Raw genomic sequence first — 23,843 nt, 5'->3', positions numbered from 1 at the left:
TTATCACATTATTAATAAATAAATTTAAAAATTAATAATCTTAAAAAATAATACTTTATAGTTAAGATAGTGTATAAATGCTATATATTGACTATGAATTAAACATAAATCTGGTCATTTATACAGTGGGAAGTGTGTAAGACTGATTATTATTGTCTTATAATGTAAAGACAACGTGAAAATTAATTATTTCAAGTAAATTAAACAATTACTAGTATTAATGGAACTATATGGACTTGGGTATGGTTGGACCAAAGCCCAAACAAGTATTAATGGGCTCGGACAGCAAACAAAAGAAATTAAAGAGTTTTTTTTTTAAAAGGAAATTGAAAAAGCAAAACCCTAAAAAATCGCTGCGAGAGGGCACTAAACTGGGTAAAATTTCAATTTTGCCACTAGGCACACCTGAGAATGATTTTATTAATCGAAACAAAATTCCACCAACTTGAAACAAAATCCACCTTTCTGTCTCTCTCGCATTTCTTTCTGTTGTTTTCTTTTTGAGCGGGAAACAAAAACACAGAGCTGTACGGAAATAACAGGAAAGCATCATCGGGAAAGCGAAAAAGTAGGGTTTTCCTTCTCCATTTTGGAGTTGAGGGATGGCGAATGTGACAGTCGATGAAGATCAACAATGGCTACTGAATTGCTTGTCTGCTACGCTGGACCCTAACCAAGAGGTCCGTTCTTTCGCCGAAGCGTCCCTTAATCAGGCCTCTCTTCAACCAGGTTTTTCGTTTTCTTTTTATCTCGCTCTTGACTGTTTTGATCGTAATTTAAAGCTTACTGATCGTAGCTAGTTGGTTTAATGTACATGTTTAGGTTTTGTTTGATTGGTGTTTTTATTACTACTTGTTTTAGGAGAGAAAAAAAAAGGCATTCAGATAAAAAGCAAAGGATTATAAATAAAATATGTTACAGATAACGAAATGCCTGATATTATTTATATATTGATAATTATTTTTCATAATCGGTGTTAGATTTTGATTATTTGTTCATTTTTAATTAATAATAACCTTGCTTTTTACCTTTTACTTTTGCTTTGATAGTGAAATTTTATAAAGCAAAAAGAAAATTTTAGCAAAAGAATCGTTGAAATAGGTTCTTAATTTAGTCAAGCCCATCGAAAAATAAACGTTACACAATATATATATATATATTAATGTAATTTTTAACATAATTCATAATATCACAATAAAAACATTCCAGATGAATAGAAATTGACCATTCCGAACGGAAATAATTTAAAACTAGTACCATTGCTTGCATTGTAATAATGAGCTTTATTTATGAGCTATAAACTTGCTTGTTTGCGAGATTTATTTGCAAATATGAATGAGTTGAGTAGCTTTAAGCTTAAAGCTCGGCTGGTTTATAAACGAGCTGAATTGTCAAACTCGAGGTTTGTGTTTTTATCTAAATGTATGGTTGAAAAGGAGCTAGAGAAAATGGTGCAGTCACTCAAAGGATTATAGCTTTCATGCTCAAGAAATTAAATATAGAGTGGTAGCTGTTTTCTATAAAGCCTCTAGTTCTTATATGTAAGAAAACATCCTTGTAAAAATGAAATAATGAAGTTGAGTGAGGGGAAGAATGACAAGCGTTTTTGCATACTGGTTTTAGAATGAGAGGAAAAATAGCTGAATATTTGAGAGCTGGAAAAAAAGAGAATTGTTTATAACATGTGGCTTTGAAACTAAGTTATTTTGCAATCCTGCTTCTTAATGACAATGCAAGAGCTTGCTTTATTTAAATATCTCTATTTTCGCTCCTCATAATGACAGTTAAGGAGTAGATTTATACATACATGTGTATCTCTCTCTCTCTCTCTCTCTCTCTCCATATCTGCGCACCTGTGTGTGTGTATAATGTGATATTACTCTCTGTGTTACTCTTGGTGTTTAAGAAATCAAGTGTTACCTAGCAGCTTTGATTTCTTTTTAATTATAAATTTTCTTGAAGATATTATTTGTTGAGAGATCATATCATTCTTTTGTATGTTAATGAAAGTAAAATCTCATATAATTAAGGACCAAATGGGCATACTTTGATGAGGTTGAAATAAGAAAAAAATTCCCTCAACTGCCTGGTATTAGTGTGTTTTAGTGCCACTAGTTAGTAGTTGGGAGGCTTAAAGAGACCAAAATCATTTGGAGCATACGATCCCATTTAATTTCCTTTGTAGATATTGTCTCATTTCATTTGTATTTTGTAGTGATTATTGATCACATCTTGTCTTGTCCTGAAGGCTTTGGCAGGGGATTATCAAAGGTTGCTGCAAGCAGAGATCTTCCATTTGGACTGCGTCAGATATCCTTGTTTGAAAGCTGATTCACCTAAGTCATTCTTTCGATTACCTGTTATATTATTTGTTAATGAATTTTGATGATGAGCCCATTTAATTTGTGTTGATTGATTCTTACATCACACCCTATCAATCAGAGAAGAATATCTGTCAAATGTTTCTTCAGTTTCATGGAAATTATTATTCTTTTTCTTATTTTATTTGATGAAGAGAAACCCTACATCACATATTATATTGATCAACAGCTTATTTCCTTCATAATATTAGAAGAAGAGAGAAAAAAAGTTGTTGTGTTGTTTCGTTTTCTCTTTTTGATTATTTAAAAAAATTACAGGAGTCACACTTGCATGTTCATCGCTGAATTGTCTGGTATTTTATATATAACGTGAGGTTTTTGTTCCTGTAAAGCTTTAACATCTTGCACCTAGCTGCTGTACTTTTGAAGCATTTCATCAAAAAACACTGGCATGAGGGTGATGAATCATTTGAACATCCTGCTGTTTCAAGTGATGAGAAGGTACCTTATGAAGTCGGACACTAGAAAAAATTCACTTTTATTTGTTCCTCCCATAAACCTTTTCTTCTCTTTGCTTATTTAAAATGCATATGGTCTATTTTGTTGTAGCTCTGTATTTGTTGCATACTTTAATGTTGGATCCCTTATGTTTTTGTTTGTGTTTAGGCGTCATTTGGTTGGTGAAGAATGATTTCTTGATGAAAATTATTGCGAAAAAATTTCCTCAAAAATAACCCGTGCGCGCGCGTGTGTGTTTTAGACCTATTCTGTTGCATATTTAAAAAGAATATGATCAATTTTGTTGTAGCTGTATATTGGTGCATACTTTAGGATTTTGTTAGTGTTTTTAGGCCTCATTTGGTTGACGTGAAATAACTCTTTAAAATTTTTTTTTTTGGTAGTGAACCATTGTCTCAAAAATAACCTAAATGTAACTTATATGTATGTGTGTGTACATGTGTGAGCACTTGTCTTTCTAATTAGATGAAAATATATTATGCTCTTTGCTTAGTGGATCAATCTAATTGGATAACTTCATCTAAGGAAAATCATTTCCAAAGTTCTATTTTAAATTCCTTATTTTACTTTTCTGACAAAATCATTTTGTTTTAATGAGGTTTCTTTGTGCTCACTAAACAATGAAAATTATCTTCCAGTTAATCATTTTTTGTCGACCAAACTGAGTTAGTTTTCTTTGAGCTCATATAATTTTAATAATCAATTTATGTATACGTTGGCTTCTGATTTTTACTGGTTGTTGGATAAGAAGTTTGCATTATATTTCTTGCTATAGATTGTGTTTGTTGGTTTTTGGCCCATTTTTGAAATATATATACATCTATGTAGAATAACAAAATTAGCTACAAAACTTTAACTAAGGTATTCTTGATAATTAGGTAAGCAGATAAAGTATTGAGAATTAAACTTTTCAATCATTTGATCTTTTAGTTTGCCTTTAAGATTTTGGTACCACTTAATAATACGGTATTTTAAGTGAAAAAGTGTTGAGAATGTTAAGTAATGACCTACTTAATGCATTCAATCAAGATTTTTATGAGTCAATTACCCTCTATATTAATTAAAATTTCTTTTATCCCATGCCATTATCTTACTGTTATTTGATTACAAAATATCTACAAAATCTCATAAATAAAAATAAATATATTTTAAAATTTCTCTTATATTTAATATATATTGTAAAACCCAATTAAAATCTGTTGACTTTCTTTTTAAGCAGATGTCAAATATTTTTGGATTTAAACTCCAAATTCAAAGTTTCGAGGTTTTTTTTTTCTTTTGTGTGTGTGTGTGTGTGTGTGTGTAAACACACCTAATTTTGGCATTTTGGCAAACAGTGTGATGAAATCAGTAAATCATGTTGCTTGAAAACAAAAAAACTAGTTGTTGAAATACATGCTTATCCTGTGAATCTTGGGAAGATTGTGCTTGGATAAAATAGTTTGGGCTTGGAGGCATTCCACTGCTTCTTTCTATTCGATCATGTGTTGGAGCTTTTACATTTGTTGGCTTTCAATTCTTTCTCATCATATACTTATGTAACTTGCTATTATATTAGCCTCGATGCCTTCTTGTGTAGTTTCATAATATGCCATTGCATTTTTATTTCGTTGCACTTCTACTTCTAGTGAACTATAATAACTTGACTGAAACATATAACGATGTTTTTGACTGTTTAGTTATTCTTACATAGTTAATGATAAGTATAAAAAATTGTTTCTTTTCCTTTTGTCGCTGTTGAGCAGCTCTAGATGTATATATAACTTTTCACTTTCTGTCTCTATATTAATTTTTATTTTAAATTTTGAGATGAAACTTATGGATTGGTTTTCCACCTCTAGTTATAGCTAGTAATAAAAAATTCTGTTAAATATCATGTATTTAATGTACCATGTTGACCTCTATATTAAATCCATCATGATTATACTGGCAGGCTGTTATCCGCGGACTTCTTTTATCAACTTTGGATGATCCTAATCGAAAACTTTGCACAGCAATTAGTATGGCTATAGCATCTATTGCGGTTTATGACTGGCCAGAAAGCTGGCCAGACTTGTTGCCATTCCTCCTGAAGCTGATTGGTAATCAAAGTGATATGAATGGAGGTAAGAAATCATGCATTCATGCTCTGATTAATCCTGTTACTTTTTGTTTCATAATCTTTAACATTTTCTTTCGTGGTTCATTGGTGTAATAGTCATCTCAGGTGGCTTACTTTAGATGCTTTATCTTATAATATATTTTTTATATCTAACTCTTTTCCGTGAAGTTATGTATGTTTTCTGATCCAATTATCTATTATTTGTTCTTGTATAATTCATTCTGTCAATCTTCCATGACAGTCACTTTGTGGCCAGAAGTATTTTTTTTCTTCTATTTTTCTTGGTCCTTCCTTTAATTGTATTTGAGCTTATTCTTTCTTAGCCTATTATCATGCCTTGAGACATACTTCTTTATTTCTCATGATTATGTACATTATTAAAGCATTGAATGATGTAAATTTCCTCTATTATTAAAGCATTGAATATGTACATTATACTTCTTTATTTTCACTTACTTTTAAGCTTTTTGGCAATGTAAATTTTCTCTTTTAAATTCAAAAATTGGTTATTATTGATGTCAGCTTTTTGAAAGTTTGGATTCATTTGATTAAAGCATTCCCAAACTTTGTAGTGCATGGTGCTCTTAGGTGCTTGGCACTTCTTGCTGGGGATTTGGATGACACAATGATTCCAACATTAATACCTGTTCTCTTCCCTTGCTTGTATACCATTGTATCATCTTCTCAGGTCAGTTTTCTTTTGCTTTCATTGCATTAATAATAGCTTTAGAGTAGGTCTATCCTTGTTGTGGGGTTTTTTATTTAATTACATATAATTTTGAGTTTTATTTACTGGAGACGAGGATTTTGGAAGTGTGGGATTAGTGGAGTTGTCTGTTTAGGTGCTTATTTGTGCCTGTACATGATGCACTTGTTACCATATAGAGTGAGCAGTTTATCTTATTTACTGGAGATGAGAATTTTGGGAAGTGTGGAATTAGTGTATTTGTCTGTGCATGTGCTTATTTGTGTATGTACATGATGCCCTTGTTATGGTATAGAGTGAGCATGGGAGTGGGGGCAGGGTTGAAGCTGTCTAGAGAGTGCTTTACCTGTTCAAGTGTAACCACAAATTTAACATGTTTCAAGCATGTACTTATATCATATTGCCAAAATTAGTAGTCATATTAACTAATCCCTGCTTTCAGTGGTTGACTGTCATTCTGGTTACCTAAAAGTGTAAGTTAAAGTTATTCTGAAAGAAAAATTCTCATTGTATATGGTGGATTTTTCTTAAAGCTTTTGAACTGAATTTCATCTTGTTTTCCAGGTCATGAATGGACCCTTGTACATTTATTATTTAATGCATAGGCCACTAGCATTTGGCATAGATGTATTTTGTCCTTCTTAATTGCCAAATCTTAGTACATGATTCTTCTTATTAAACTCTTCTAAAAAATTTTGAATTCTTGGTACAGATATAGGCATTCTTCAATTTCATTTATTGCGAACTTCGGAAAATAAAAGGTGGAAACAGCTTACATTGTGATAAGACTTGCTTGTGCAGATCTATAGCAAATATTTGAGAAGTAAAGCCCTTTCTATAGTTTATGCTTGCATTTCCATGTTGGGGGATATGAGGGGTGTATATCAGGTACTCTCATACATCCTATTTTAATTGTGCTGGATCTTGAAATGTGGTTGGTTTAATGTTGTCACACTACTAATTAACAGAACTAATATATTTATGTTCAGGCAGAAACTAGTGCATTGATGGAACCAATGCTTAAACCATGGGTAGATCAGTTCTCTTTGATCTTGGAACATCCTGTACAACCTGAAGATCCTGATGATTGGAGCATCAGAATGGAGGTTGGTATCATTCTTTAATCTCTATCTGTTGCCATATTTTGTACTCTTTGCTCATGACTCAAATTTTCCCCCAGGTTTTAAAGTGCTTGAATCAGTTTGCTCAGAATTTCCATAGCTTCATTGAGAGTGAATTTATGGGTAAATTGGTCATATCTCTTTATATGTTCTTTTAGCATATTTTCTGAGTTTTATTTTGATTTTTAGTACTAATGGTGCCTCCCTGTGCTTTCATTTTTTGCAGTTATTGTGGGGCCTCTGTGGCAGACATTTATATCATCTTTGAGAGTATATACCCGATCAGCAATTGAAGGTACAGAGGATCCTTATGAGGGTAGATATGACTCTGATGGTGCAGAGAAAAGCCTTGATTCCTTTGTTATTCAGGTAATTCAAATTTACTGGTCATGATCTATTTGTTTATTTTATAAGTACTATAATGCAGATAAAATTGGGTCCTGATCTTTCTTAATTGGTTTTATGTCTCCAAGAGTAGGGCCTGATAGTTTCAATTGTTTACATGTGATGCATTCAAATATTCTTTTTCAGACTTTTATTGACAAAACTTAGAAGTGTTTAGCATATTAAAAAGTTAAGATAAGTTAGATACAAGTGTCTCCTTTTAGTATGGATTGATTTTTTTTCTTGTTTAAGATAATTATCTTTAAATTTATAGGGGTTTTGCGTGAGGGCAAGCTTGAAGAGGCAGGGAGTGTTAAACAGGTTTTAGATTCATCTGGCATAAGTTTGTCCTCAATTTGGCTTAGTTGGGCATTGAAAGCGTGTTTTTACATGTGCACATGTGCACATGTGTGAACATGTACAGCTAGAACTACAAATTAGATGTCAACTTATACATGAAGTGGAGTTAGGTTCTAAGTTGATTGAATGCTATTGTATTTGTGCAATGTTGGCTAAAGCTGAAAAAGTAGTTATCTTTTATATGGTTAACAGGTGGTGATAGTTTTGTGGTTGGAGATTATGTCTAGAGACAGGTCAATCTTTTTTACAAGGCATTCCAACCACCTTTGGAAAGGGAAAATTCATTTATTCCAGGTTTGGTTGGCAATGGGAAGGTAGACGGCTATGATAAAAAGCTGCAGCGAATGTTTTAAACTTAATTATTGATTTTGTTTGAAGAAAGTGGTAACAAGCTTCTTGTTGTGTCATAGTTTAGGATTCACCAAAACCTGTGGTTTTTCGTCAAGTGCACAAGTATCAGTTGGTTCTAGTTTAACTGATCTTTCCTCCATTTTTTTGTGTTTGATTCTGATCTTGCAGTTGTTTGAGTTTCTATTGACCATTGTGGGTAGCAAAAAATTGGTAAAGGTGAAGTTAGAAGACTCTATGTCCTCTTTAGTTACTATTTCTTTTTGTAGTTATTTGGTATAATTTTTATAAAATTTGATCATGTAGGTTGTTGAGACAAATATTGCAGACTTGGTATATTACACTATTGGTTTTCTGCAAGTGACAGAACAACAGGTAATTATTCATTCATTCAGGTGTCAGAATGGACTTTGACTTCATCTTATTCTGCTGCCATCTTGACAACACAAGGGCTTTATTTACCTTTAACTGAATCCAACCTCCTTTATTTCAGTAACATTTTCCCTTTTTTTTTTTTATTTACATTTAGGGTGTTTACTTTGCCATTGTTCTTACCTTTGAAACCAAAGAAGCTGAAGTATTTCCTGTAGTATTTTGGTCATGATGTTAGTAGTGCTGTTGTAGTTGTTTCCATTTTCAGTCATGACCATGCCTATTCAGTTTCATTTCTTCTATCCTTTAAGAAGTCCTTGACTGAGGTTGTTATTCAAATCCAATCTACACATATTCCTGATCTGCACTACATCCCTATTTTACTACTACTATAGTCTCTTGCTCTTTGAGAAACTAGCTGAAATGCCTGCCTACCCAATCATTCAGTATTGGTAAAATGAAATACGCTTATGTGGTTATTTTCTTCCAAAAAATGATTCAAATCACTTGCCTGATACTATCGCTGATGTAAGCTGATTACTCACACCAGTCATTGACTTTATGCCATTGAGCGGAATGCAGTACTCCTGTGTATATTTAAATAACTGTACAATAGCTTATCACTTACAGAAGGGAACTGTATTGATCAAAACATTGTATGAGACCTTCACATTTATCATTTATCTAGTTCACTATCCTAACATATGCTTGAGTTTTGTCTATGTAGTTCCTGGAGGAAAATAATTGATTCCTAGAAACAGTTGAATCTCTTCATTCATTCAATCTTTTACTTCACTCTGATCTGGGGTTCTGAGAACAAACTATGAGGCTTCAGCATAGAAAGTACTATTCTAATGTTTGATATTTCAGTATTCTTAGGGTCTAGCTTATTTCTTCTACTTGTTTTGTTCGTTGAATGTACCAAAAATTCATGTGGTTTCTGTTGAGTAAATTGTCACGAATAAAATGACTGTAAAGATAAGAATGAATTGTTAAAGGAGTCCCCCTTTAAAAATGACAGATGAGGGCTTCTGCAATTTCACTGTTATATTTTATGCTTTTGCCATATAAGCAGTGCATAATTGCATTTAACTGCATAGGACTTGGTTAAAGAGCTTTGTTCTTGTTACCCCTTCACTTAACATCACTTTTATGTTGAGGAAATTGAATTTTTAGAGCAATGATTATTGAACTACATATCTATGGCTTGGACTGGAACTTCATATTTGCTCTTCTTGACTCAAAACTAAAATGATGCAGGATTTCCATGGATTGGCATTTTCAGTATTGGTTGTTAAACTGAGTGTTATCATTGGAAAAATTGTCTGATCGAGTGATCCATCTTTACACTTGGTGGGTTCTGTGGTTGTCAAAGACTACTGATGCTATTATGATAAGCTAATCGTTCATAGAGACCAGCTGTGTATTTTAAATATATAAAACAATTCCAAAATTGATTGCTTGTGGCCCACTTGTCATTATGTCTATGAACAGAAGTCACAGGTAGATTGACTTGCTGGGCTATGTGGTGTAGGGACAAAATCAAGCGTTCTTTGTGATGTTGGCTCAAAATGTTCTAGGCTTTGTATTATTGCAAATGATGATGGTCTGCACTATGTGGTGTTTAAGAGTTTCTTGACCTAGACATGCATTTTTGATCTGTCGGTTGTCTCATTTATGCAGTGGAAACTTTCAATCTTTTGGATGCTGCAATTATCATAACCCTTATTTTCCTTTAATTTTAAGGTTTTTAAGGTTTCAATTTCTACCCTTCCCCCTTTCTTATGTTTGAAGCCTTTCTAGGTCCATACATGGTCGATGGATGCTAATCAATTTGTAGCTGATGAGGATGATGCCACTTATAGCTGCCGTGTTTCTGGTAAGTAGCTCATACACTGAAAATGTGTTATTGAATATTTTTATCAATACCAGATTACATGGGGTGGATTTTCTAGTTTACACTAATTAACATTAATGTACTTCAATTATGCTACCTAGATGACACTTCTGTAAGTTTGACACTGATTGATGATTGGTAGGAAGCTTAGGTTTGTGTAGTTAACGATTAGGTTAATGACTAATTCTACGCACAAACTTATGTCATGTTTTGAAAACCTCCTCTCCTGGACTACCAGTATGTCTTCTCTTCCTGTCACTTCATTTATTAATTTTGATACGATGTTCAGTAGTTAGTGTAATCTAGTGCTTAATCTTTTTCTGAGATGTATGGCTGGGAAAGTTTCTTTATTAATGAACAGAATCATTCTTATATTTCTTACTCTGTGTGGAATATGAAATGTGAGCACGAGACTGACAAAATGATCTCCATCAAAAGATAGAGCAGAGGTCAAATCCCGTTATTCTAATTGAAGATGAACTATAAACAATTGTTTTCTCTCAAATTGTTTTGCATGGTTAAGGAGGAAAAAAGCCTATGGTCACAAGTAACGTAACTTAGATTTTCGTGTCTGCATGCATCCTGATGAAGCTTGAAAGATTTATGGCTTCTTAGGTGGATATGTACTGCACCAAGTAATATAATTTTGTTTTAGTCACAGAGGGAATACACAGTCTATTGAAACCAAGGTAGTTTCCTGAAGGAGGTGCAATTACCAAATTAATTGTCAACAGGCTGCAATCTGTACTTTTATAACTTCATTCTGCATCTATCTTCATCTTTTCCCTTCTGTTCCCCATGTTCACCCCATCTTCAACCCATTGGTCTTTGAATTTTGACAAATCTCCGCCTGCATTTTCCTGATGTGGCATATAAGACTTGGAATCTGTTCCTCTGTTTGATAGCATATCTCTTACTTTTCAAGATTTCCTTGAATTTTTTTTTAAAATTTAATTTCCTACACACACACACACACACTTTCTACAGGTTCACTTTTACTAGAGGAGGTGGCAACATGTTTTGCGCGAGAAGGTATTGATGCTATTCTAAATGCTGTGAGGAAACGGTTCAGTGAGTCTCAACAAGAAAAAGCTGGTGGTTCTGTAGTTTGGTGGAGGGTAAGTAGAAACTTCTATTGTGGCTTGCCTACTATGAAAGATTTATCTTTTAGGCTCTAAAATTTTTTCTTTCGTACATTGTCCTCTCAACTTTTGCTTTAAGTGTATGCACAACTTGGCTTGTGTGTGTAAGAGTAAAACAACAGTCTTTCACCTTAATGTTTTAAACTTGTTTTGATGAGCTTTTATTTTGTGGCCTTAACACATGAAAGGAAAATTCTTCTATCAATATGGACCGGTTGCTTAAAGCATGGAAACGGTTACCCTCAGAATTGAAAACTAAATATAGAGTAAACAATTTTTTCTTTTTCCTCAAGACTTATCCCCCCACAGAAAATAACAAGAACCATCTTCAACAGGTGTGCCTGGTGATCACACCTTTAGTTTGGAAACTACCCATTTAGTTGTCCTGTTCGGCTACCTCGGAGAATTTATTGGGTTGCATCAGCCTTAAATTTCTGTTGTATTTCCAATATTATGCTTGAACCAGAATTCCACTCTCTGCAATTATCTCCCATTCAATGTAGCATCTTACTTTTACTCATCTGGGTGAGACAGACAAGTAGATGACATGGTTTTAACTGCATGATTGCACCAGATCAAGTTAAAATTAGAGGGGCCTTGAGATCTTAATTCTAATAAAAGTATTTTGATATGTGGATAACATATGTGATACTGAGTCCGTTTAAATTCATCTGTTAGGATTCAAGAGTTTTTATGAGGGTTCCACATCAATTCATCAGGATAAAATCATAATTTAGCTCCCTAAATTGAAGGGTAGCAATATATATGGTATGCATGGTATTTAATTTTTTCCCATAATACATATGCTTCATATGTCAGTAGGAGCATTCACACGAAGCTAGGACAAATGAAGATGGTATTAATATTCAGTTTGATTTTCACCTTTTCTTCCCCTATGTAATTGTAGAAATCTTTCTGAAAGTTGGATGCAGTTGAATTCATGCTTTTGTGTCTTTGTAATTAATTTTCCTTTTCTTCTTTAATGCCTTATAATCATATTGGAAGATCCTGTTTGTCATTTGTTTTCCAGTAGTTTCTAAAATCATTTTAATGGAATTTTCTTTCTTTCTTTCTTCTTCTTCTTTTTTTTTTTTTAAATTGTCCTCATAACTCATTCTGGCTTGGTAAATTTTTTAGATAAGGGAGGCTACTTTGTTCGCTTTATCTTCTTTGTCAGAGCAATTGCTTGAGGCGGAGGTTTGTTCTTTCCATGATAATATTCTTTTATGAGTGGGCAACTTTTCCTTTGGCCTTGGGTATTATGTCAAATGAATTTTCTTTCTAGGTTTCAACTTCAATGTTGTATTGAATTTATGGTAGCAGGTTCCTGGCTTAGGAAACCTTTTAGAGCAAATGATCACTGAAGATATGGGAATTGGTATTCATTTGGTTTTTGTTTCTATTGTGTTCCATAGTTGTATTATATTGTTAATTTAGTGGATGCATCTTGATATTGCCATTTTGTTTGCAGGGGTGCATGAATATCCCTTTCTTTATGCTCGTATGTTTGTATCAGTTGCTAGGTTTTCCTCCATGGTAATGATGTCATCTCCGTTATTTTGAGATCATCTCATGGGTTATGTCATTTCAAAAGATCTAATTCAAGTTATGATGTTGTTCAGATCAGCTGTGGAATTCTGGAACACTTTCTCCATGCTGCTATAAGGACAATTGGCATGGATGTGTATGTGTACCTATCCCATGTTGATATCTGACCACAGGTAATTGATAGGGTAATCTTATGGTGAGTGTTTTTATTGACAGCCCTCCAGCTGTGAAAGTAGGTGCCTGTAGAGCACTTTCACAGCTACTTAATGAAGCAAACAAGAGTGTTATCCAGCCTCAAATAATGGGTCTATTGTCATCACTGACTGATCTTCTTCATCAGGTAATGTATGATTGCATGATTCTTGAAAGCAGTTGTTGAAGTCACATCTAATGGTTGTCTTATGACTCTCATTTCAGGCTTCTGATGAAACATTACACCTGGTGCTTGAAACACTACAAGCTGCAATTAGAGCTGGTGGGTTTAGATACGGTTGATATTACACATGAATTACTTCTCGTGTCCCCTTTATAATAAGGTGTTTTCTTTTACATTTCTACAATTTCATATTTTATTTTTTTTTATAGGTCATGAATCATCAGCATCTGCAGAGCCTATTATCTCTCCTATAATTCTCAATATGTGGGCGTTTCATGTTTCGGATCCTTTCATTAGTATTGATGCAATTGAGGTTCTGGAGGTAATAATGTAAATTTCATAAGTAGTTTACAGTAAGTAGAAACTCATTGTCTAGTCTTTTTGAATATCACGTTGTCCTTTCAATTTTTCTCCAATATGCTGTGTTTCTATTTCTCAGATGGTTATGAAGTTTAGATGTGTTAGGTTAAGACATTGCTTCTTGATATGCCAAATTGTTCCTGGTGATATATCCTCTGAATTAGTTATACTTAACAGAATGAAAATTTTCACTTACCTTATGGTTGTTGGATTTAGGAAGCAAATCCAAACTACAATCAAGTGTAAGGAGAATTAAGTGACTCAAGTGAGAGATACCAATAGAGATCAAAACTCAGTCAAACGGCTGGCCTTTTGGTTTCTAAGCCAGGGAGTAGGGAGATTCTTTCTTGGATGTTATTGCCAATAAAATTGAACCACATCAAACAAGAGTACTATATATTACGGCACAAAGTACAAACCTTAATGGGAATAAGTCTAGCTTTTAAAATAGTTCTAGTACCAACTGTCCAAAATAACTGAAGAGAAGAACAAAAAAGGACATGAAAACCCATAATATAAAATATGCCATAGTAATGTGAATGGTAGCAGTAGTGTCATCGTACAGTGCCACACAATCTTATGCTACAGTTCTGTGCATAATAACTAATTTGTTTGTTTGTTATTTTGCTCTTGCATTGTGACAGCGAAGATTTTTGTAATTCACATTTTTGCAGTTTGATGGTGAATTTTTTTTGGTGACCATTGTGATTAAATGCTTTTTAATTAATTTATTTTTTTCTTAACATGATAACTTTGAGTTATGAGAGACCTGATATGCATGGGGTCCATCGTCTTTCATTTTTTTCTAAATTTTGCTTACATCCAGTAGCTGGAACTTTTGCAGTATTCTTTCATGTCTACAAAACGGAAGTTATAACACAACATTTTGCATTGAGTGGAAGACTCATATATGGTGGTGATTGAAAGTTTAATATCTTGTTTCAAATGCTAGTGATAGCCTGAATTGCTGCCTTTTTTCTTGGACAAACAGTTTGTGGAAAGATTTCTCTATACATAATTAACCTTGATCCCTTAATAATTTTACTTGCCTTTTTTTTTTCTTCTATCTTTTTGGAATCATTTATGGGATTGAATTATGGACTGCAGCCTGTTGATGTTCTTTTCATTAAACATCTGAGATTGATGGTTTTTCTTTTTAACATTTCACTCAGGCATTTGTCTTAATTATTTTATATGTTTCTTTAATATTTCTTGGGATGTAAATATACTTAACTGGTATTTCTGTTTTCAGGCAATAAAAGATGCTCCCGGTTGTATTCGTCCATTGGCTTCTCGAATTTTAGCATATCTTGGCCCAATATTGAACAAAGTATGACCTCTCAAGTTACTTTAGATTATTGCATTCTAGTAGTGATGGAGATTGTAATGGTTTGTTTTTAATACATTTTTTGATGGCAAATTTCAGCCCCAACAGCAACCTGATGGACTAGTGGCTGGGTCATTGGATCTGTTAACTATGCTATTGAAGGCAAGTGATACTTGGCAGGAAGAATATCATATATTTTCTTTGTTTTTTTTGAGTTAAGAATTTTTTTTCTTTAAACAACATTATAATTGTATTACATTGTTTTGCTAATTACAGTTTGTGATAGCGTTGTACAGAATGCTCCTCCTGATGTGGTAAAAGCAGCATATGATGTTTGTTTTGATGCTATTATCCGGATTGTTCTTCAAAGTGATGATCATAGTGAAATGCAGGTATAACTTTTAGCTGAATGTTTCTTATTCTTTAACGGTAATTGGCTATCTAAAATATGGACATAAGTGCTGCTTTATTCAATAATGATCAGAATGCAACAGAATGTTTGGCATCTTTTGTATCTGGTGGAAGACAAGAAGTTCTTGCTTGGGGCAGTGATTCCAGATTTACAATGCGAAGTTTGCTTGATGCAGCTTCAAGGTGATTATTGTTCTTGATTCTTTATCTCTTCCCCCTTCCAACCCCCGGCCCGCCCCCCGCGCCCCCCCCCCCTTTTCCCTCTTACCTCTCTTCTTTTTTTACGCCCTGTCCCCGTTCCAAACTCTATTTTGTCTTTGCTTATCTTTGGTGCTTGGCAGTTCGACAGTTTCAAAATAGTTAATGGTTCTTTTATGACTACCAAATAGAAAAATGAAGTTCTTTTACTTAGAATTGCTATCCATCTCCATACTTAAGGTTCTTTTATTAAGCTAATCAAATGTTTTAGGGAACAAACTAAGCTTATGGTACCAGGTTTGTATATTCGATAATTGCCGATTGATTTGCATCTCAATGATAGTGTAATTGTTGCATATTCGTAGTATGGTGCCAAGAAATATTTGAAAGCTTGTAGAAACTTTAATGCACCAAAAAATGCTCCTTCTGAGGCTTTGGTGGTGTTTTTTGTATAATCTACCTATTTTACATGCAAACAAATTTAGGAGAACTATGAAATACAATATACATTTGTTTAATATGGTTTGCAAAAGGTGCTTAATCTTTCTTAAGGAATAAATGAAGAATAATACTATACTGATCATAGTTACTGTGTATTCTTTTTACTTATTAGGTTATTGAAAGTAGTGGCATTTTTTCTTTAAATCTCTTTGTCATCTTCATAACGAATGCTAATTCATTTAGCTTGTTGAGCTGTCAATTTCAATAGTATGGTTATTCTTATATGTAGATTGCACGGCGAGATAACTTCTGCCTTGCCTGTGAAATATTGTTAAATACATGTACTTTTGCATGAAGAAAGTGAAAAAGGGGTTTTGAGTGGTATTTCATGCAATGGTGGTGAGCTTGTGTATTCTTGCAGTGAATTCAAATTTCTGTCAATTAGTCATTAGCTAAACTCTACTAGTAAGTTTGTCGCATAAGCGTGTTTCTGGATGCTTATTTTGTGCAATCTCATTTGCAGGCTTCTTGACCCTGATCTGGAAAGCTCTGGATCTCTTTTTGTTGGCAGCTATATCCTGCAACTTATTTTGCATCTTCCCTCACAAATGGCACAGCACATCCGAGACTTGATTGTTGCTCTTGTTAGACGTATGCAGTCAGCTTCGATAGCAGGATTGAAAAGCTCATTGCTACTTATTTTTGCTAGATTGGTATTGTCTCCAATTTTCAACTTCATCTTGAATAAACTAAGCCTCTCTTGTCAACTTTTACATCTTCAACATAGTGAGATTTAACTTCTTCTGGATTATCAAGCTGAATAGTTACAATTTTTTTTCTGTTAAAAAAGAATAGCAAGAAGCTGCTATTAAAATAGAATAGATACTATTATGGCTTGTAACTTGTGATTTTTCATTAATACGTTCTTTTAAGTTATTATTTAATACAAGTTGAGGTGTTTAAAAAAGATATTGCATAAAAGAAGCATTAAGCTGAAAAAAAAACTTTGTTTCCTAGTTTGATTTCTGGAACAGAATAGTAATCCTTCTTATAGTTCTTATAACTTTTAGTCTAATGTTGTGCTATCTTGGCTCTGTTTTCCTAATTCTTCCTTAGGTTAGATGTCATTCTGCACTCATCATCTTTTTCATGGATCAATTTTCTCACTGTTGCATCTCTTATAATTCAGGTTCATATGAGTTCCCCAAATGTTGAACAATTGATCAATTTATTGATCACCATCCCAGCTGTAGGCTATCAAAATGCCTTTGTTTATGTAATGTCAGAGTGGACTAAACAACAAGGCAAGTTCCTGTGCACATTCTTTCTTTAGCTAGGAAATGAAGTAATGTGAATTGCCAATATGTTGAAAGGAAGGATAATGGTGAACTTCTTATATGAATCTCTGTTCGCATGCTCATCCTAATGTAAACAAATCAATGTATTTGTTATATTTTGTGGTAATTAGTTCATATTCATTGGACCTAGGCATGCTGTTGGCGGTCATGTAACGTGTTTATAAGGTGTCTTAGGACTGATTCTAATGCTATTCAACAAAAAAAAAAAAGAAAATAAAAAAATTGTACTATAAAAATAAAACTACAGGCAAGTTCTCTCTCAAATCTTAATTTGGCATGTGTAATTATGTGGATCTTAGTTGGGGGCTTGAATAGATTGTCTTAGATGATATAGACTCTTAATTTAATGGTTTTTTAAGTTATATGTTGCAGAATTTATTTTTTTTCTTAACATTTAAGGATATTTTAGTAATTAATGACTTAGCTGGAATTGCCCAGGCAGTACTATTTTGGGCCTTATTTTGAACCTTCAACTGTTACTGATATAACCTATGTCTAGGCATTGTTTGGTACTAAATCTATCTTTTATTTAGAGTCTAATTCTTAGTTGGACTAGGAATGTAGAGGGGACAATCTGTTGGGAGATATTTCACACGTGCAAAATAGGGAGGTGTGAGCAATGATGTAGGAGAAAAGTCTTGCTTTTATTGAGAGACTGAAAGGTAGAAGTAATTCAATGTCATGGCCATTGAGATAATTGGATTGAGAACCAATAAGTTTAGCAGTCACAAATTTATTTTGACAACTCCAGCTGCTGTAATGTTAGCTTTAGGACTGTGGGAAGTAATCCTAGCCTACGTTGCTTCAATCCTTCATTTTTAATGAAGTGCCCATGTCCAACACATATACAACGGACGTGGATATGGAGGTTTAGCCTTCCAAATACAAGGAAAACTTAGATAAAGTAGGACATATGCATATTCAATACCCATGTTGGACACATACCTGTATCAGACACTCACCCCCCGAGTCTTGAGTAACACAGATCCTAGCCATTGGTGTAAGCTGAGGAAGTCCAGGTATGAAGCCTGAAATCTTTAACTTCAGATTTCTGATATGATTCTTTTATGCAACCAGCTGGAAACCAATCTTCTTAAATTCTAGAACAGCCATTTATTTTATCTTAATCAAACTCACACAAAAACAAACTGTCAATATCCATGCTAACCCACTTTTCAAAAAAAAAAAAAAAAGTTCATGCTAACCTATGTACTTTTCAGAGCCCCTAGACAGCACCAACTAATATCTCCTAATGTAAATTGCCACAATCATAATCTCATACCAACTCTGTTAATATCTATAATTATTAGAAGAAATTCCTTTGTTTTCTCTAGCCCTAAAATTTAGCCTCCCCACCAATTTGCTTACTTTTTAGCGCATGAATGCAGTGGGTTCCACGAGGCTTGTAAGTTTGTATTATCGTAAATCAGTTAAGTTTGGGGCTTGTAGCAGTCTAATAATTTGGTTGGCCATCAATTGTCAATTGATTTAAATTTGATACCTACAAAATTTGACATGCCATTAGAGTAGACCTCATTGTCATTTGTTAATTCTACTCCATATAATTCCAATATCCCTACCCCTGTAACTAGCTTAGTGTTTCTTGAGTTTTATATTCAAGAGAGGCTTGCTACTTGATGCTAATTGGGTTTAAGTTAGATTCCATAATAACTAATATCTATGATATATTCCTGTATTGGATGCTTAACTTGCACATTTTTTTATCTTATACACAGTGTTCTATTGCAATGTTTCTGTAGGCTCTCGTATTCCTCTTGCAGCCTTACTAGATTATTAAATCGACCTAACTGCATTTGTGCTGACCTAGATTGTCAATCATTTTCTCTTGTTAACTATTTGTGATGATGGATATATGTGACAAAAAAGAACTGTTCATGATCTTTGACCACATTACTCTATTTACAGATTAGTAAGCTTGCATTTGATATTTCTTTTCATATGTGCTTTGGAGTGCAGGGGAGATTCAGGGAGCATATCAAATCAAAGTTACTGCTAGTGCTTTGGCCCTACTGCTATCCACTAGGCATGCTGAATTAACAAATATTAATGTCCAAGGCCATCTAATTAAGGTTTGTGATATATTTTAAAGGCTTGAATATCATTTTCTCATGGATATGCTTACTGTTTAAATAATCCAAATCATTTTAATGTGAAGTCTGTGGCGGGGATAGCCACTCGTTCAAAAGCTAAATCTGCTCCGGATCAGTGGACTATGGTGCCACTTCCAGCAAAGGTAATTCTAGGTTATTGTGTTAATAAAGGTTGCCTTCTACTGAAGTTTGTGGTTAAGTGATCATACCCAGAGATTGCTTGCATCTGGTGGTTTGAGAATTGTTTGCTTATAAACTTGATTTAACTAATTCTAGGTTTTTTATCACCGTCTAGATGTAGAAGTAAGAAATGTAGTGTTTGAGGTGCACATGAAGATGAAAAAGATGTAACTTGAATACGAAAACAATCTAAATGTGAGTTATTAAAAATTGGAGAAAGAGATAATGGAGGATATATCCTTATTGTCGTGTGATTTCTAGTTATTTTATTTGTATTTATGTAAATTGTCAGGTGAGTTTTACCCAAGCGTATCAGTGGGGAATAACTCAGCTAGTGGCTTTCTTTGTGAGCATAGGTCCTAGAAGCTCTTACAGCAATTTTCTTTTGTATTTTAATTATTTTAATCTGGGTTGAGTTTGGCATTGCAATTGGATTGCAAAATCACGGTTTAAAAGTGTGGTTTTGGAAATCATTGAAAAATGTTGCCTTTCCACTCGAACCTTCATTTGGATTAAAAATATGAATTTTGTCGGCATTGTGGCGACAATTCAGACCACAGGCTTCCAAGCCTTTGGTAATATCAAACTTAGCTGTGGTATATATTGTTGTGATTAGCCACTTTAAGGAAACCTTAATTCTTCTCTGCATTGTCCCTACAATTCACTAATTTTTGTGTGTGCTATATAGAAGCCAAAGATTATAATGCAATTCACTTGTTACTTTAAAAACTTGGCATGTCCAACTACTTCTGCTTATTGGTGCAGATATTGGCTTTATTGGCTGATGCCTTGATTGAAATACAAGAACAAGTTTGGGATGCTGAGGATGAGGTAGTTTTTGCCCTTTTGTGCTATCTTTAATGTTCTGTTGAACTACTCAGAATTGCAGGCTTAGCCTAGCAGTTCAGCAACCTCTCTTTTGAGGGGAGTATTTACAGGGTCTCCTGCAATTGCCAGGGGTTAATTTCCAATTTAAATTGTCCTTCCCCAAATAATGATAGTAATCACTGAGGGTGGATGTTTGGGCTTTGAACCATTTGTTTTGCAGGATAGTGACTGGGAAGAAATTCATGAAGGAGATATGGAAGCTGACAAAGATTTGTTATATTCAGCTGCTGCCACACCATTTGGCAGGTCTGCAAATGAACATCTTGAAGCAATGGCAAAAGCATATAATGAGGTTTGGTTGAATAGAAATACCAATGAATTCTTGGGTCTTTTTGAAGTTTCTTTTTATTCAGCATTGCTAATGGATCTTATTTGATCGTGAATTTGAAGGATCAAGAGGATGACTATGAAGATGACATGCTAAGTGTTGCAGATCCCCTTAATGAGGTGGTTTTTTTTGTCCTAAATTTACTTACATGCACAACATCTTAAAATGTTATATAATGCCTAACTCTAGCATTCAATCTTGCAGATTAACTTGGCAAATTATCTCATGGACTTCATTTTGAAGTTCTGTCAAAGTGACCAACAACTATTTGATTATCTTTGTCAGGTTAGGACTCTGTCAAGGATTTAAAACTACTTGTGAAGTAGGATATTAATATTTGCTTAATCTCCTTTGGACAATAACTTAATGAATGCAAATTCTTTTCCTTTTTCATTTATCTTTAAATTGCAGAGTCTGACACCGGCCCAGCAGAATGCTATTAAGATTGTCTTAAATCGGTGAGGTGTTTATTGAGGGCATCAAGCTCAGGTCTTACTCTCTATAACTTAATTGATCAAAGATTTACTTCTTTCCATAGTTGCCATTGAGTGTGAAAAGTCCATCAGTTGAGCTTTAAATCTGAGGTTGATCTCTTTTTGATTCTAAATGCTATACAAAAAGAGAAAGTGAAATCAGTTTTGGTTTTCTGTTATAGAAACTCGATTGATTGCTTTGTGTTAAGAAGCGGGATCTCCAACTCCGAGTTTGCGATTTCTTTTTTTTTTCCCCAAATCTTAATTTTAATGTCGGTTCTTTTATATATATATATATATATATATGGTGTTCCATGTCTGCCTTTTCTCTCGTCAAGATGTTTTAAGACACACCCCTGTAGCCATAGCGTCATAAGAGGATAGGCTTGGACTTGGCATGTGGCGGTTGTAATATCAGGCGAATTGGTTGTGCAATTGGCAGTCAAGCTTTTAGCTGATTTATAGCTAAACCAGAGAGCTGGTGTATAGAGATGCCCGTAGTCATCCTGGGAAAGAATTTTAAGCTAACGAAAGTTGACAAATAAAAGCACATTCCTTTGTATCAACTATATATCACAAGAAAATTAATGTTGTTTCAAAGCCTAATGGAAAAGAAATGGCCACAAAATCAGCATTTATTGATCACGTGCGGTAGGATACTAAACTGGGGACATAGTATTGGAGGTGAGCGACAGTTAGACAATATTTCTACCCAAGAATATTCTGTACGAAGCCTGGATGAGGTTTTAATTTTATGCTCAATATTGGTTACGAGTCTGACAGAATGCTTGACAGAATGCTTGGTTCGTGTTTTTTTCAGTTTAAAAGTTATTATGAAGCAAGAAAAATAATAAGTTTTTTTTATAGATAAAGCATTCATTAAAATAATTTATATAAGTTTTAATTTTAGTTAAAATTAGTATAATAGTATGTATTAAATAATTTTTTATTAATCATGAATGTTTTTGTTCATAATGAAAAAGAGTTAATTTTTTTTATTTAAAATAATATTTTGGAAGTATAAAAAGTATTTTTATATGGCATAAAGTTTATAATTAATAATAAATCATAAAAAAAAAGTGATTTGTAGAAAGAGGGAAAGGAGAGGAAGATCAATTGAGAGAATAATATTGAGATTATATTTAATAGTTGAAGATATTTTGAAAAAAAAAATTAAATTAACATGTTTTTAAAAATAGAAAAGAAAAAGGTTTTTTCCGGAGTTTTCTTAAAGTTCTATTTTTAGATTTTGTTTTATAAAAAAGGTTTTTTAAGAGTTTTTCAAAATTTTGTTTGATTTCACTTCTACTTTTAAGATATAAATAAATTGTAAAAAAGAGTTAAACAAGCATTGAGTCTACTATGGTACATAGCAAAATTATGGGGTTCAAGGAGCATTTTATGATTAGTTTGGAAAATATCTAAATTTATGATTGAATCAAATACTTTTTCATTCTTGAAATATGAAAATAATAATATTACTTTATTAATATAATATCTAAAAAAGTTCATAAATTATTTAGAAAAATTTAAATGAATTTTTAAATTTTTGTTACATTCAATCAAGTTTTTATATTTTTATTTTAAGTTAAATAAATATTTTTATTTTTGTTTGGAGTCAAATAAATTTTTATAGTTAATGATTAATTTAATTAAAATATTAATTGTCATTCTTATGATGTTGACGTGACATATTAATATTTTATAATTAATAATATAATGATATATTGACATATTATAATTGATAATAATGTAACATATTAATTTGACATGATAACATTTTTTACATTAATGTCATGTAAATATAAAATAATAAGTAATATTTTGATTAATAAAAATTAATTAATAATTAATTATAAGATTTTATTTGATTCAAAATAAAAATATAAAAATTTGATTGAACATAATAAAAAAATAAATATTTATTTAAATCTTATTGAATAGTTCAACGGTTTATTCGAATATTATGTTTATTTTTTTATCTAAATTTATTTTTATAATATTTTTCGCATTTTATCGTTTGAAAACATGAAGCATAAATCTTATTAAAAGATTTAAAAATTGTATAATAAAATTAAATATTCTATTAAATTTCGGCAAAGTCCTGAAAACATAAATAGTTAGGAACAAAGAGTCCTTTTAAAGTTAACTAATGTTGAATATTTTAAGATGTTAACTTGTTACTATAAATAACAAGACAGAAAGTGAGGGGCGAGGGGGCAGTATTCCTTTTGTTTTGGAATGCTTATAAGATTGTCTTTGTCGATTGTCTTCCTTTCCATATAAGTTGGACATTTCATCTGTAGACTTCCACAAAAGAGCCCACAAAACATATAACAGCGCGAAACATTATGGATGTCCAAAATATTTATATGTCTAACTAACTGATATTTACAGCTTAGTAAAAAGTAAAACAGTAAAGTGGTTATTTAATAAATACAAGTGCGATTGTCTGACTACTCTGTAAGGATCACATGTGACCTCTGTTCATAATCTTCAGTGCCAAGCAACACCAGGACCCTGGTGTGAACAGTGAACTCCAGCCACCTATCTGGGCTGATAAACGACGAACC

The 23,843-nt window shown here is 32.9% G+C and overlaps 1 protein-coding gene across 1 annotated transcript; it reads left to right on the top strand.

Moving 5' to 3' along the window:
* Positions 1 to 432: 432 nt before the first annotated feature.
* Positions 433 to 22,085, top strand: LOC110423131 (ARM repeat superfamily protein). Its single transcript, XM_021437270.2, has 33 exons — positions 433 to 729; positions 2,249 to 2,310; positions 2,730 to 2,822; positions 4,774 to 4,945; positions 5,514 to 5,629; positions 6,449 to 6,535; positions 6,637 to 6,753; positions 6,828 to 6,891; positions 6,995 to 7,137; positions 8,032 to 8,079; positions 8,167 to 8,235; positions 10,036 to 10,111; positions 11,117 to 11,247; positions 12,409 to 12,468; positions 12,595 to 12,649; positions 12,743 to 12,807; positions 12,894 to 12,955; positions 13,036 to 13,159; positions 13,237 to 13,294; positions 13,405 to 13,517; positions 14,808 to 14,885; positions 14,982 to 15,044; positions 15,179 to 15,274; positions 15,367 to 15,476; positions 16,456 to 16,645; positions 17,122 to 17,236; positions 19,268 to 19,380; positions 19,467 to 19,544; positions 20,347 to 20,412; positions 20,630 to 20,761; positions 20,860 to 20,916; positions 21,002 to 21,082; positions 21,209 to 22,085. Exons 1-33 carry the CDS (start codon positions 603 to 605, stop codon positions 21,257 to 21,259), a joined length of 3,072 nt encoding a protein of 1,023 aa, XP_021292945.1. The 5' UTR covers positions 433 to 602; the 3' UTR covers positions 21,260 to 22,085.
* Positions 22,086 to 23,843: the final 1,758 nt, after the last annotated feature.

The sequence above is a fragment of the Theobroma umbraticum genome, unplaced genomic scaffold (genome assembly GCF_002168275.2).
Source record: "Theobroma umbraticum cultivar Fairchild unplaced genomic scaffold, ASM216827v3 scaffold_20.0, whole genome shotgun sequence".
Classification (NCBI taxonomy): Eukaryota; Viridiplantae; Streptophyta; class Magnoliopsida; order Malvales; family Malvaceae; genus Theobroma; species Theobroma umbraticum.
Note: the sequence above shows the minus strand (reverse complement) of the source record. Positions and strands in the feature narration are given on the sequence as shown.

Bases quoted from the DNA above. Each gene is read 5' to 3' on its own strand.
- LOC110423131 (XM_021437270.2), top strand. From the start codon at position 603: ATGGCGAATGTGACAGTCGATGAAGATCAACAATGGCTACTGAATTGC. The intron at 2,823-4,773 runs GTACCTTATGAA...TTATACTGGCAG, and splicing joins CTGTTTCAAGTGATGAGAAG to GCTGTTATCCGCGGACTTCT. The intron at 13,295-13,404 runs GTGGGTTTAGAT...TTTTTTTTATAG, and splicing joins ACAAGCTGCAATTAGAGCTG to GTCATGAATCATCAGCATCT.